The 16921-nt window shown below is 42.2% G+C and overlaps 1 protein-coding gene across 4 annotated transcripts in view; it reads right to left on the bottom strand.

The window, feature by feature from the left end:
- Nucleotides 1-16921, bottom strand: part of NCKAP5 (NCK associated protein 5) — a 1061124-nt gene that overhangs the window by 145079 nt on the left and 899124 nt on the right. For all 4 annotated transcript variants that reach the window (XM_069616577.1, XM_069616575.1, XM_069616574.1 and 1 more), the window contains 2 exons: nt 9993-10307; nt 470-606 (listed from right to left, as the gene is read on the bottom strand). In XM_069616577.1, coding sequence (XP_069472678.1) covers nt 470-606; nt 9993-10307 — 452 coding nt within the window. The remainder of the gene's footprint in view (nt 1-469; nt 607-9992; nt 10308-16921) is intronic.

Raw genomic sequence — 16921 nt, 5'->3', positions numbered from 1 at the left:
TTTAGCTTATGGATTTATGCATTGTTCTGATCTTTGGTTGGTAATTTTGGAAGCTAGGAAGTGGACATTCCAAAATGAAAACTAGCAGACGCATAGTATAGCTTCTGTGTGTGCCTGAATTGTGGGGTTGCAGACCAACAGGCTGACTGCAATGTAAAGCTGTCTAGTATAGTGCATCTTCCGCCATTTTGGCACCCACTTGTGCATGGGTGTAGAACAGAGTAGAAGGGAGGGTCAGCAGCAGGGGATGGACACAGTGATTGTTCTCGTATGCCTCATTACGACTTCATGATTCCAACCAACATTACGAGGGTTTCGCTTCAACAGCCAAAGACATAACTTTAGCTTTTCAAATATTTCAGGCACGATTCCTAGTCAAAGTAGCAACATGTGGTACATTGTAAATGCCCAATAACTTCAAGTGAATTATGCTGATTACCAATACAACACGCGTGCAAAACAACTGTACCTGCATTTGTGTGGGCTTGAAACCGCCCCACTCTTGACCGTCCATTAGGATTTCCGAAGACTTATCACTGTGTTCTGAGCATGAGGAGATTATTGGGGTGAGCTGTGGCTTGGAGTGCCTGTCAAGCACACACATTCCTGTTCAAAAATAGAAACATTTGGGAAACCATATATTTCAATGCACTGTTATACAACTAATGTACATCACAGTCAAAAACCTGCAAGACACAATGTTCATAAGCACATGAGCTGCTATTGCATAAACTGGTGGAGGGGCAATCAGTTGTGCGTGTAAATATGCAAATCGTTGGCGACGCGGTGCGCAATACAGTGCACCTTGCACCGAATGAAAACGTGCGGTCTGCCATGCAGCTGCAAAGAGACAATTATTATTTTTTTTTAATTAAATTGTTAGTTGATAAAATCAACCTTTCAAATTACAGAAACAGTTATTTAGATCATTACAAGTAAATTATTTACATTAAAACATCAGTAGACAAAAAGACATTTTCCAAAGGCAAACATTAAACAAAAAATTAACATCTCAACTTAGAAGGAAAAAAAAGAAACACATCCATCAGTCGAATCAAATTATTTTACATTATATAAAAGACAAAAAGACAACTGAAAAATTACAAGTACACAGGATAATGTAAAAAGAAGTAAGTCATACTTCATCTAAAATAATATTAAAAAATGGGATTTAAAATGTTTCCTACATATATAACATGCTATCCAATACTCCAAATCTTGACTCATCAGAATTTGTGGAGGAGGCATTTGTTTCCCATACAATTTACATTGTTGTATTATGTTTCAGGAAATATAGCATCCAAGAACTGTACGATAGCCCCTTTTATGGCTAACTTAGGCGATTAAAAAATTCGAGGCCAGATATCAAACTGGAAAAGCAAGTTTTGTTCCTCAAAATAATTTTTAAAATAAACCTTTCGCAATGACTGTAATTGAGAGCAGTGGACCAAGCAATGTTCCAAGGTTTCTTTTTGATTAGGAGTTTTACAAAACCGACACAAGTTTAATTCCATCGGAATTTGTTTCCTCCTGGTCATTACATCTAAGGTTGGCCATATATTTAGACGGAAACGGAGAAACTTGTACCGGAATTTGGATGAGGGAAATTTAATCAAGTAATCTGCCGTAATTCTGTAAGATGTATGACCAAATAGCCTACGATCGAAATCTTTGTATGCTAGACATTTGGTTTGGTTGACGCACCAATCATATTGATGGATCTTGGTTTTGGCACGGCCTTGATTGTTAGGAGCAGTTCTAAGTCTATTGAGGCGTCCGCCAATGCATTCAGTGTGAATTTACACCAGGTCTGAGAAAAGATGTAATTTCGAGACAACAGATGAGTGGCCACTTTACCAAGGATGTTTGAATGATTTAAGGATAGAAGACATTTTCGTAAGAGGGCACAACATTTCCAAATGACTTAGGAGTGCATTGAAAGAGAACCCAACTCATAGCGAATTAAAGGGAGAGGGGTACAGATAGGAAGATGTAATACTTGTTTCCAAAATAAAGATTACAGTCTGTCCCACGATATAGCATCTTTTGATAGAATTGCTTCCGAGCCATAAGTCAAAATCGGAATTACTTTTTGATGATAGAACAATAACACATGCTTTATTGTAAACTTTCCAAATTTACCCAATAAGATTTTTGCTTGGGAAATCAAAGAGACAATTTGCATCAGCGAGACAGAGGACACATTGTACCCAGTTGGAGTGGGGGCTTCACACGCCGCTCCGAAAGAATACGCAGTGGACCAGCTCATCCTTCAGAAAGGGGTTTTGTGGCGGGGGGTCAGACCACTTGCCTCAAAAGTCAAATGTGAGGTATGCATGCACAAACAATCATAGCCTGAGCTTGACAGCATAAATAGTTTTTGTGAACAGTACCACAAGACTTCCTTTGGAAAGGTGAGAAGTCTGCCAGTACAGGCGTGCTCCTGCTGCGATCTCTGCAAAGTGGCTGGGGTTCATTACTGTTAAGCATTTGCTTTACAATTGCCCCGCTTAATTCAGTTTAGGTTTCTAGTATAGGTTAATTATCCAAACACTGCTCAACCTATGTATTTTTGCATTCAAATTCTGTATTCATTTGAAATGTGGATGGAGTGATGATGTTCGTTCAGAAACTCCTTCCAACAAACAGGCTGGTCACATGACCCGGTGCTTTACACAATGTCAGTGTTCACAACTAATAATAAAAAAAACATTTTTGAAAATGTGTCCTTTAACATTCCACTCTTATGACCTTGTTGGAAACCCATTAAACGAAATACCTACCAAATATTTAGTTAACCTCTGCAGAAGTTACCAGGGCATACCTTTGTTAAAAAAAAAAAATACCACCTACTTATGGGTTGAGATATTTACTACATCGGGTACCTAAACTTTATGGGGCAGATATGGGTTATTGACCTCTTGCAGGACTTTCTGTGTACCCGGTGCGGTAAGTATCCCAATGCAACCCCATCTCATGATTAGATGGTATTTTAAAAATAAGATGTACTTAAAGTTCCACTTTTGATCCCAGTGCCACTGTGTTCACGCCAAGGCCTATTGTTTCAGCATCAATACTGAAATATTTAAAAAAAATCAAGACGTAGACTATTAGCTAGAAGACCTACCCCGACCCAGCATAAACACTAAACGAGTGTGGGTTGATAAACAAAAAGGGACAATTATAATAGCCATGTAGACCATGAAACCCCAACACAATGAAAAGCATTTGTGCGGGCCGGTCAACGTGCTTCAGCATCTGGAGCGCAGGTGTCCCTGGAATATCACACAGAGATTTGCACTTTTCCAACAATGAAAAACATTAAGACTCACAAAGCATCCCTGCACATTTGCATACACTGCAGGAGAATGATAACCCCCTAAGAAAAGAAATGGATCAAATTTGTTCTGGTCAAAGTAGGAGTGTAAGAAAAAATCTGATTCTGCTAGGCACAAGTGATGGCGCTGAGAAGGAGCGCTAAAAACTGTCAGAGAACGGAATAGGCCGACTTCCCATTCTGCGGCGTGCTATTTCTGTTATATCTCTTCACAGCAATTTAATTAAGACTCGAACCTTCAAATGTCGCGGCAGTGAATATTAGCATTAAAATCAGAACAATCTCCCTGCTACCCGGTTCCTATGTAGCAATTCAGCCTTTGCAGCCTCCATTCAATTTGTTATAATGACAGTGTTTAATCATGGAGTCTAGTCTATGGCGCAAGGCTGAATCGAGGTCACACGTGAGACTGTTCAGGCATGAAGCGTATAATCTATAGCTAAGATTTCTACTGCGAACCCCTTTCAGCTCTGCCATTAATTATCATTGAGTTTATTGCATAGAAAATGATGTTCGTTTTCGTACTTAATATACGAAATGAAATACACTGGACAATGTGCAAAGATGTCCCTTGCATCAGTACTAAATGTGGACACTCTAGGGTGAACCCAGTAAAAATGAACTCGGTTTTATGTGAACACAGCCAGTATATTTTAGCAGCGTGAGCATAGATAGATAGATTCATTTTCGACTGTTGGTCAGTAATTTCAAGCAAAGTGGTACAAGTCGTTTCAATTTCCACACTCACTGAAATGTCGCCTCACTTTAAATTTGCACCGTAAAGCAGCCTGCCAGCACATGTGAGCTTTGCTTAAAACATGAATAACATTTAAAAAATAATAATAACATTGTGGCTGACATACCTGACATAGGTGTGAGTCCTAATAGAGGGTCCGACCTTTCTGGAACACCCCGCCTACACATCGCACAAGTGTGGCAGACATCGAAGCCTTCCATCCGAGTACAAGGCCTGGCCATCAGGCACTCTAAATGCACATAATGACCCTGGGCCCCCTCCTCCGTCTTCCCATTGTAGCAAAGCATTAATTTTGTAGTTTAAGAACATTTATGAACTTCTTCCATAGCCAATTGGACAGTAAGTCAATACGATACACATCATAGATGGTTGAAAAAGCAGAGCGTTGGATGTCGCAGCCACATATATAAAGTCTACTTTCTGCAAAGAGACCCTTGACTGAAACTGGACAATACTTGCTGTTGGGTTATGTGTGAATGGACAAAGTTCCTGTGTGTACACATCACCTGAAAGCACAGTTTGTTTTGGATAATTGCAACCTAACGGCACTCAATGTTTTTTTTCCGATAATTCTTTTTATTGGTTTTCAACAACAAACAAACAACAACAAATGGGAATGACATGGTTCGGTAAGAGGGTCGATCAGCCAATCAAACAAGAACATTGCACGTGTAGCAGAGAGTGATCAGGTAGGTCAGGTCCTCATAGAATGAGTGGCGTGGTCATGCAAACACGTAGTTCCTTGGGGAGAGGTGGGTAGGCAGGTGGGTGATTCCATGTGGGAGGTGGGGCAGGGTCCACCAGCACAAGTGTCTCAATGTTGAGTTATAGGAAGAGACACATGTACGGAGCGTTGGCTGTGGAAGTTTATACCTTTGCTCAATGCTACTTATTCAACCAACTATGCAACAGGTTGTCAGGGGTTTCAAAGAATCTCAGAGACAAATGCATCTACCGTAAACACGGGAGGGTGGTGCCTTTTCAAGTTTGGCTCCAAGTATCAGAGTAACTGTTACAATCCAGACCAGGACCTTCCATCATTGGTTCCTCTTGTCCGATTTGTGTCTTGCCAAGTAATGATCCAGATTGCGTACGAAGCACCATACCCTATAGCAGCGGAAAATCCAATCTGTGTGATTTGTTTTAAACTCCCTGGATATTCTGGCAACACAAACGAAACCAAAATAACACCTCTGCCATACACAATGTGCCTGAGCACCAGGTGTACTGCCATATCCATTGAGGTGGGCATAGCTCTTTTCTCTGGGTTCTGCGCCACAAGGAGGAAAGGTCCCTCCTCTCCCACAGGTTCCATTATCGTTACACCACAGACACTGGCAAAGCTACAGGGGCTCACGTGGAGCAAAATGGTGGTCTAGATATGGGCATCCATGCAGAGAATTTAGTTGCGGTTTAAAGGGTCAACCGGTGCTATAGTGTGGGGCCGCAGTGGAGGTTTGCACCTCTCATCAATACGGATAGTCAGACTGTGGCCCACAGCTAAAATCAAGCAGGTGGTCGGCTAGAACAGGAAACAACAACAATGGCTGTTGTCTGCACCAATGCACATGCATGTAGGAGGCAGTCGCTAACAGCATATGTACCCCAAAAAGCACATTCCACTTGCAAAGGCTGCGGGTACACCTCCAAGCACACAGTCTTGACGATAACCAAGGTGCCTGCTCTGATACTGTGTGTCACGGTCGATGCAGCCTAGTGCACAAGTAGCGTACGATGACCGGTTTCTGAGTCTCGAGGCACGTGCAGACTGCCATGATTGTCTGCTACAAGAACGCACGGTGTGCAATTAATATGTTACAGGGCCCCGTGCATTTGGGAAATTCCTGAAGGAAAACGAAAGAAAATGATGACCAAGTCAATGACTCACTTCCTGGAAGTTGTACGGCTTATGTGCATTTGGGCAAGAAGAGCAAATGCGCCCTGGCAAATTCATCTGCTTTAGAAAAGTAAATCAATGCAACACTTTGGCAGCAGTAGGCATTGTTTATAAAATAATGGCCTTGCCTGATGAAGCAGGGCACACCTTGGTAGAGTGAACAAGGCCATTATCACTCGGTGATATTCTCTCACTGTAACCTAACGACTGCCCATAAACATGAGGAGAGGGAGGTGAAAAGCAAGATCGGTGTTTAGTACTATTGGTTGTGTCTTTAAAATATGTGGGAGAAGATGAAAACGTCCACATTAAACTAAATGTTCCATGCAGCAGACTTGCAGTTATATTGAGTGCGGTGTTAAGTTCTATCTGCTTGGCTTACAAACACCAATAACAATTACATTTCAACAGAACTGTGAAAATAGGGACTCTGGGAAAAGTGCACATCATGCAAGCGACTGGAATAGGAGACTCGGATAAAGACCCTTGAAAGAGGTGCCCGGTGTAATGCGGTAAGAATGACGGCCCAGCAAGGCAGACCTTTATTCTGACTGATGGGCAGTAAAGCCTTGGCAAAGTGGGGTCACACAATGTAACCCAACTGCAGTACACACAGGAATCCCACTCTGCTCTAGTGGGCAGGGGAAAGGGAATAGGATACCGCCTGGCTGCCCCTTTCCCCCTCATGGGCTAGCTGGAAAGGCCTGCCATGTGTAGGGTGGTTACCACGCCACTTCCGTAGCGTGGAACAAGTGTAGCCCAGGGGCACACCAGAGGGGTCTCACTGAGAACCAAAGGTGCACACTGCCAAATTCACCCAGTAGCCGACCAGCAGCGAGTAGCTCTAAACTTGGGCGGATTTCTGCTCTGCATTAGTGGCTCTGTAACATAAATAGCTTTTTTGGATTCAGCTGTGCATGGCGGGGGCACTGGATTGTCATGTGCCATACTCCCATGCTATGCATCGGGCACGCTAAACTTTAACTCACGTCTTCTGGATTATGCTCCTACTGGCATGCTATTTCTGATGGGAGCCTCCAAGCTGTCCCGTCTGGTGTACAAAAGTTTTAGCACGGACAGCATGGCCACGCGTTACAAAATGCGTCAGCAATTACATTAATGTGCCACTTTCTGGTTACATCACAGTATACCATTATGGACCATATCACTGCCAATTACAGTAGAGAATCCTACTTCATCTAAGTGGGCAGGGCATCCAGATTAACTGCCTTCTTGGCTATTTATGCGGCTTAGTGGGTTTGGGGAGATCTGATGCTCAACCACACAGGGCGACGCATCGCATGCATCAGGCATCATGGAGATGAACAAAAGACTGGTTAATTTTGGGGAAATTTCCTAGCCATCCATGCCGGCTAGCATTTTGGCATTTAGAGCCAATGGGGACCATTGGTCAGGACCAGGTTTGCATGAAACACACCACAATGCAAATGCGATCCACCTGCCACCTTCTGCCACCAGCGGTTTGCCACTAGTGAAAGTATTCACCCCTCATTGCTGGTGTGTTAGTGATCGGTATTACATACCACACACTATATTTATCAGGCCCTACATTTTATTCCAAAATGAGACACCGCAACATCTATCTTTAAAGCTACAATTTCTCATCGATTTTGATTGATCGTGAAAAAAATAATTTCCTCCTCATGCTTTTGATTTGTCCCAATGTTACACACTACTATGAAAATGCCCCAGAGTGCCACTTATAGACGTCTAGCACATGAAGGTTTGAGGAGACCCACACGCTAGTTAGGGAGCTGAAGGCCATCTCTTTGTGTTGGCCTGAAACGTAAGTGACACTCGACCTGCAAATTTTAGAGGCTTAAATGGAGGACACATGTCGCCTGCCAGAACATTATGGTTATTACTAAAAGAAACAGCGAAAAGCACAAATACAAATCATGGGTGGACATATAGGTATGAACGTGTGTATCAGACAAAGGAGGTTTGGAGTTTATGCTCCTGTATTTGAAAAGCATGGCACACTATACATAATGCCTTGAACTATATCCCAAACCTGCAAACAATATGGCCCTGGTGGAGTACAAATTGCTGGCAGCACCATCCAGAATCTGCAACAGAAGCCCAACAAGGATAGCACTATCTAGTTATGCAAGGCCAGTCCTGTTGGTGCTGCACCACTGCCCGCAGGCTTGCTAGGATTCCGCTCAGCATTGCCTGATGGATTCAGCAGGGTATAACTAGCGCAGGCACTTGCTGTGCCGAGGTCCTCTGATCATAGACGGTGGAGCCAAATGTTCTTATGATATTACATGCAGTTGGAAAATTGCTGTGTCGATATAAGCCACATATCTTGTGTGAAGAACTCTGCTTGAGAATTGAACCCACAGACAAACATTCAAGAATCCATGGCTTGGCGACAATATGTTCTACTCCGCAGCTGAGACCCTACCAATTAAAATCAGTTAAATACCTGCAGTGTGCATGGTGGGGAAGCCCGCTCAATTCAAATGTTATGAAACTTAATGGGTTTTATGGCAGCTCTGAGGGTGCTCCCAAGCAGTTGATACTCATATCACTAAGAAGTTAGAAAGAATTCCTGTAGATGTGTACTCAAAATGCCCAGTTTGCAGAGATAACTGCTGATGGCAAGTATTTAATCAAGACATTCAATAAACAAACGTGTGTGATTTAGGTGAATGGCAATTTGCCGCCATAATGGTATGCCTAGACGCTGGACTGACAGAAAAAAATATCTTGCAGATTGTGCAAGAAATCGCCTTGGTGTCCATAGGGATGCGAACGTTTTCGATATGCTTGCGTTTCCTGTTCGAGATGCACGGACTGGAAGGGGTTACGGCGTTCCTGTACCTTTTCATAAAGGTATTGCGAGCCAGGTGCCAAGGCTTGACGGCAAACTTCAGTAGGTCACATTCATGCTTTCCAGCAAGATTGATTTTGGACCATTTGCCAACAATATACATATATTTCCTTTATTCTGCCTGTTAAAACAGGCAGACATATAAAGTGGAGATTAAATAGCAATGCTAGCAATATAGCCGCACAGTATACAGTTGCAGAATCTCTGCCATCTTGAACACATGAGATACCGAGGTCAGAGGACATCTGGCGGAGAGGCTGTGCTTTTCTCCAGTACATGCCGTCAGTGATATGTTTGCGTCGCTCCACTATTTATTTATTCGGATTTGTAGAGCGCGCAACAGCCCGGTGGCATCGTGGCGCTACCTGTTTCAAACCTGCCTGCCTATCATCACTACCTCTTGTAAAGCACCCTCTGTGGGGATCGCTCAGCTTTATCTTGTTGTTACCCTGCAAGGTCTTTGTAATCGAAGCACTCCTCCTCCTGTTCAATGAATACAAGAGGGGCCAATGTGATAGAATCCTAGTGTGAAGAGCTACGGGACAGAAACAGTGTTGTAAAGCACCTGACGTGTGACACCCTATTCATCCCTTTATGAGTACGATCACAGATGCCATGAAAATGCCCTGTGTATGTTTATGCCCATTTCTTACAGCAGAAGACATCCTGACAAGCTTTCCAATGTACTGTGATGGTGTGCTGGTAACATCACACTGAAAAAGCGTGTGCTTGTGAGTGGTTTTGATACATGTGCAGGTGATTTTCCTGTAAGTCTAAAATTGGTGATACAATAGCCAAAAGATGATTGCAGCAGTCATGTATCAAAAACGACATGTGTGATGCATGGCACATATCTCTGTTCTATTGGTCCACAAAACGCTTGAACGTGTCACTGTACTTTTAATTCATATATACACAGCTATGTTTCATAGTGTGTTTCAGTGTAAGAGCTATATATCTCTCACTATATATATAAAAACAATCTTACACTAATCGTGACCTCACATGTATGCCCTTTGTTGCCAAAAGTGTTTAATTTCACAAGAAGTAGTAGCCCTTTCATGAAAAATACGTTTTCTTGATAAAAAAAATAATGACAACACGGGCACACAAACTATGAATAACTGTGAATGACACTGACCTGAGGTGGATGGCTTTGGAAGGCGACTTAGAAAAGGCTGTACACATTTGGCAGTCATGGTAGGATCAGAAAGTGAATGGCTTATGCTACTTTCGTCAGGTACATGAGATCCATCTGCTAAAGGCACTTCTCGCTCAAGTGTTTTGGCTTTGATAGCAGCAGCTGTAAGAGAATCCAGTTCTGGCAGCGTCAAGACTTCGTGGGCTATGGGCGACTCTTGCTTTGACGGGTACCGTCCAGTTGCCCGATTTCCTGAGTCAGGGAGAGGAAATGTGCCAATCCCACTGTCCAGTGTTCTCATGAGGCAGCTTGACTCTAAGGAAAGAATTTAAAATGGGTCAGAAAACAATGTGTGTGTTTAACATATAATGAAGCAGAACATGAGCTTGAAGATGTCAAAATGAATATTTTACTTATTAAGATCAGAAATGTCTATACTCACTGGTGCTAGGAGCTACCAAATGTCTTATAGAAGACACTACTGCATTCCGCTGAAAACTAGAAGTCTTAAGGGTATAATGTCGTTTCATCACCTGCCATTTTTACGATTGCATTTTAACCATGTATAACATTACGGAAAATGTAATCGACATTTTTTGGGGGGTGGGCAAGGACAGATACAGGGTTGGGGGGTTCGTGAATAGTAAAATATAGGTGGTGGAGACGGTGCTTGGGGGGAACCCCCCTAAAAAAAATGGATGACTTTTTTCATAATTTTATACACTTTTAAAAGGCATTCATAATTATTGTTGCTGTCGTGTACTTTCGTATCCTAAACAAAGATAGCTTAACAGGCTGACAAGCCCAGGATGAAGATTTCTGAAAATGCTGGATCTCATGACATTCATGCTGACACAAAGCTACTTTTCTTATTGGCAGACACTTCTTAGAAGATATAGGAACAACAATGGATACAATACTGGCACCACTTCTCTAGCTCCGTTACATTCATGGCATATGACTCATTTGATAGAATTCACAAAGGGATACCTGTAAAGCTACCAACCACTTCAGGTAAACCATATAACTTCAATCAGACATATTGGTTGGGAGCAGTGAGGTTGGAAAAATAATAAATTAAATGAAATTGGACTCCACTCACAATCTAGGTCCAAATCAAATATATATATATATATATATAGCTATATATATATATATTCTTTTTATTTTCACAATATAAAACAACCATAGAAACTATACAGTCCGTCTAGTTAGGACCAAACCTCTCACAATCACCTTTCATACACTTCTAAGTTGCACTTAGAAGTATATCCAATTGCTTAGAAGCACCAATTAGTCCTTGACTAGTTGAGCCCAGAAGTGTACCTATACGTGTGAGTCACCGACCCTAGAACTACAATCAGAAAACCCTCCCAAATCAACCTCACACCAATCATGAGCGCGCCAACTCCACCAGTGCCCATCAGAAACCCAAGACCACTCATCTCCTGAACCCCACTGCCGACCCACCAGCACTGCCCGTGCCCGCTCCCCCCACTACCACACCCCACCCTGCAATCACCCACCCCCGCCTTGCCATCATACCCCTGCCACCTCCCCCCCGACCGCACCCTTTCCCCTCCCTAAAAACTGCGCGCCTAGCCCTAGCGAGAACCAAAGCTGCCTCTGTCTCCCCCTCTGACCCCCCTACCCTCTCTCACACCAATCGCAGCAAAGAAAGCGTGCGGACTGGACGAGTGTGCTGACTGGACGAGGGTGTGAACTAGACGATGATAATGACTGGACGAATGTGTGGAGCGGACGAGTATGAGGAACGGACGAATATGTGCAACGGACGATACTTAATATGCTTTGGAATGAAGGAAACACTTGAAAACATACATCATACCACACCTAACGCATACTCTCCCCCTTACACCACCACTCATCTAGAACACAGAGATACTATGACACCATTCGGTATAACTGTTCTCATATCTACATTCTCCCGCTTACTCCACATCACTCTAAGTAATCATTGCTGGTTTCACACCCCCCAGCCAGGCGTTCTCCTCAGGCCTAACGCAGCCACACTCGTTCTGGGTAAAACCGACCAGAGCGAACACATACTCCTGACCGCTCAACCACCACACCTACAGCTAAGAAGCAGCTACCACTCGATTTCCGCACCAGCTGCACACATACCTGGTGCGCACAGGCACTTTTGGACTCCCTCTACTCTCTCTACTGACCTGAACTTCGGTTCCCAAGGGCGTTCAACCTACCAGCGCCTTCAGACCATACCAATGGTATATAAGGCGCTATATAAATGCAAAATAACAATAACAACAATAACTTGCATACCGACTCATACTCTCATGTTAACCACACTCTTTTCTAGCACATACCATCAGTGTATTACACACTGTAACCTTTTCTGTTAACAACCAATGTTGAATTCAGCCCTATATTTTCTTTTACAATTAGGTACAATTATTTCAGACCACCTTTCTAAACAGGTGACCCCTGTCTGTTTACATATGTTTCAGTCCTCAGGTGGCACAAATATTGCCCTTGATTATCTGGACCTTCTTCAGGACAAAACATAATATACATAACAGTGATGAAATCTTTCTGTTCGTGCCAAAATGTAGGTGATAGGTGTTGTTAGTCACACAGGTCATATAGTTCTCGGTCACCTAAAAGCAGTAAAACAAACAAAACACACTAATTACCAACCAACCTCAATTTCTTGTTAAAGGCATATCTAAATTTATGCAACACCACCGTAACTCAATCGGATGTGTATTGGCACACTCACTTCTGGCTATTATTTGCTGGGGGCTCGTGTGTCTCAGGCAAAACTGTCCTTTTTGTTCTTACAGACCGCGTAATGGTCTTGGAACCACATAAAAACCTTCAGCTCTCAAGGATGACCTAGAAAAGCATAGGTCCAGACTGAACCTACTTCATTTTCCTCTTGGATATATCCCAAGAGCCAAATAATGCACAAACAATATATGCAGTCCGTATATTATGACAATAATTATAACTTACTTTTTAATTGTCACAGGATGACTGCAATTCGGTCATCTGGTGTGTGCCAAGGCAAAAGTTCTTTAACCTAAGACACAATTACTTCATTAGAATTATGATATTGTAAATGTCTTCACTATTATTCGTAGAGGGTTTTACACTCACCCATACTCAAGCTAGGATCACCACACTGTTGATGTAGAAGACGGACACTGTAGGTTCTGTGCAAATGTCTTGAAAAATAGGGGGGGGAGTGGAAAGAAAACATAAACTACGCCTTTTTAAGTGCCTCCACGATACTCAATGAAGCGTAAGTCGTATAATTATTAATTGTGCCAGCATGCACCCAACACATGATTGTGCCAACATGTAACCAACACAACGGTGCTCATCAACACCAACATGGGGAAGGAAAAGGAGAGTGTTTCTTACTCCTTATTCCAATATTTTCAACGTGTTTTAAACGTGTTCTTCTATCATTGAAAACCAAATCATCACCGTGCACCAAACACTGTGCCAGTCTCATTTATACCTGTCCATATATTATTCATCGTACACGAGAAATAGTGCCAAATTCAAACCAAAGACAGCCAGCTTGTGAAGTACATGTTGCTGCCTGAGCCATTACAATGTCTACGGCATGGTGTAGCGCTACACTTACCATTGCCATGCGCAGGCGCGTGGTGCACGAAAATGGAAAGTTGCCGATGCTTTACAAAGAAAGGCGTGCGGTGCAGGAAAATGGACAGTTACCGAGGGTATCTTACCTATGGGAAACGGTTCCCTCGCCCCTCACGTCTCCACCGGCTCACAAAGCAATCCGTATCTGCCTCAAAAAACCGTCCGCGCCAGATTCAATAGAAACGGACAAAAGACTGTATTTATGGGCATCAATTCAAAGTCATAGAAATAGGACTATGCCCAACACTATTGTGATACAGGATAGAGCCCCTGCAGGATGAAAGCAGCAGATGGCTCAGGCACAACATGTGTCACCGTGTTATAAGACAACAAAGGATAAAACTCCATACGTGTCTACTATGTCAATTAGCAACTTATTAGTGGTGATAAAGAAAATGGATCACTCGACATGGAGATGTAAATCCATGTGAGTAGACAGCTTTCAACCTATTAATGGACACTGCTATTCATACAAGAAATGGAACGCTCAGTATGAGGAGAAGCTAATACTAAAAAATCTTGTCTTTAAGATGGAATATCAGAGTGACCACTATCTCAGGGACTAAGAAAGGGATGTTTTCCAACATCAGCTTATTGTATTGATCTATCTCACTAGTGGCCCTACAGAAGCAATCCCAAATGTTTACATTCAAAATAACCTATTCCATTCTACTGCCATATTCATTCCCTGGTTCACTGAGTCAAAAGAATGTATCCATCTCTGTTCCAATTTGTGCAAAAGACCACTCAGGTCACCCCCTCTCCTGGGTACTTTTTCAGTCTGTAAAACAAACCATCTTATGTCATTCTCGTTGTGTTTTGCCCTTATAAAATGCTCAACCAACGGTTTGTCCTTCACTTGGTTCCTTACACATGACCTATGTTCGGAGATCCTCATACGCATCTTCTGCATTGTCTCACCAACATAATTCATATCACATGGGTATAGTATAACATATACGTCATTTTTAGTGAGATAGTTAGTATGCTCCTTGAGGGTCCATTTTATTCTTCCATGTTCAAAAACATGTTGAGTTTCTGTATAAGGACATGCTGCACAATGTCCACACTTGTGGTGACCAGTCTTTACTGCATTTCCAAAGTTTCCATCCTGAAGGTTTGAAACAAAATTTGCTGATGCGTATGAGGATTTCCGAACATAAATCATGTGTAAGGAACCAAGTGAAGGACAAACCGTTGGTTGAGCATTTTATAAGGGCAAAACACAACGAGAATGACATAAAATGGTTTGTTTTACAGACTGTAAAAGTACCCAGGAGAGGGGGTGACCTGAGTGGTCTTTTGCACAAATTGGAACAGAGATGGATACATTCTTTTGACTCAGTGAACCAGGGAATGAATATGGCAGTAGAATGGAATAGGTTATTTTGAATGTAAACATTTGGGATTGCTTCTGTAGGGCCACTAGTGAGATAGATCAATACAATAAGCTGATGTTGGAAAACATCCCTTTCTTAGTCCCTGAGATAGTGGTCACTCTGATATTACATCTAAAGGACAAGATTTTTTAGTATTAGCTTGTCCTCATACTGAGCGTTCCATTTCTTGTATGAATAGCAGCGCCATTAATAGGTTGAAAGCTGTCTACTCACATGGATTTACAATTCCATGTCGAGTGATCCATTTTCTTTATCACCACTAATAAGTTGCTAATTGACATAGTAGACACATATGGAGTTTTATCCTTTATTGTCTTATAACACAGTTACACATGTTGTGCCTGAGCCATCTGCTGCTTTCATCCTGCAGGGGCTCTATCCTGTATCACAATAGTGTTGGGCTTAGTCCTATTTCTATGACTTTGAATTGATGCCCATAAATACAGTCTTTTGTTAGTTTCTATTGAATCTGACGCAGACTGTTTTTTGAGGCAGATACAGATTGCTTTGTGAGCCGGTGGAGACGTGAGGAGCGAGGGAACCGTTTCCCATAGGTCAGATACCCTCAGTAACTGTCCATTTTCGTGCACCGTGTGCCTTTGTAAAGCATCGACAAATTTCCATTTTCGTGCACCGTGCGCCAGCACATGGAAACGGCGAGTGTAGCGCTACACCATGCCGTAGACATTGTAATGGCTCAGGCAGCAACATGTACTTCACAAGCTGGCTGTCTTTGGTTTGAATTTGGCACTATTTCTCGTGTACGATTAATAACAATATATGGACAGGTATAAATGAGACTGGCACTGTGTTTGGTGCACAGTGATGATTTAGTTTTCAATGACAGAAGAACACGTTTAAAACACGTTGAAAATATTGGAATAAGGAGTAAGAAACACTCTCCTTTTCCTTCCCCATGTTGGTGTTGATGAGCACTGTTGTGTTGGTTACATGTTGGCACAATCATGTGTTGGGTGCATGCTGGAACAATTAATAATTATATGACATATGCTTCATTGATTATCGTGGAGGCACTTAAAAAGGCGTGGTTTATGTTTTCTCCCCCCCCCCATTTTTCAAGGCACTTGCACAGAACCTACATTGTCCGTCTTCTACATCAACAGTGTGGTGATCCTGGCTTGAGTATGGGTGAGTGTAAAACCCTCTACGAATAATAGTGAAGACATTTACAATATCATAATTCTAATGAAGTAATTGTGTCTTAGGTTAAAGAACTTTTGCCTTGGCACACACCAGATGACCGAATTGCAGTCATCCTGTGATAATTAAAAAGTAAGTTGTAATTATTGTCATAATATACGGATTGCATATATTATTTGTGCATTATTTGGCTCTTGGGATATATCCAAGAGGAAAATTAAGTAAGTTCACTCTGGACCTATGCTTTTCTAGGTCATCCTTGAGAGCTAAAGGTTTTTATGTGGTTCCAAGACCATTACACGGTCTGTGAGAAGAAAAAGGATAGTTTTGCCTGAGACACACGAGCCCCCAGCAAATAATAGCCGGAGGTGAGTGTGCCAATACACATCCGATTGAGTTACGGTGGTTTTGCATAAATTTAGCTATGCCTTTAAAAAGAAATTGAAGTTGGTTGGTAATTAGTGTCTTTTGTTTGTTTTACTGCTTTTAGGTGACCGAGAACTATATGACCTGTGTGACTAACAACACCTATCACCTACATTTTGGCACGAACAGAAAGATTTCATCACTGTTCTATATATTATGTTTTGTCCTGAAGAAGGTCCAGATAATCAAGGGCAATATTTGTGCCACCTGAGATCTGAAACATATGTAGACAGACAGGGGTCACCTGTTTAGAAAGGTGGTCTGAAATAATTGTACCTAACTGTA

This window comes from Ambystoma mexicanum, chromosome 9 (assembly GCF_040938575.1).
Source record: "Ambystoma mexicanum isolate Mex_15411 chromosome 9, UKY_AmexF1_1, whole genome shotgun sequence".
Lineage (NCBI taxonomy): Eukaryota > Metazoa > Chordata > Amphibia > Caudata > Ambystomatidae > Ambystoma > Ambystoma mexicanum.
This window is presented reverse-complemented; position numbering and strand designations above follow the sequence as displayed.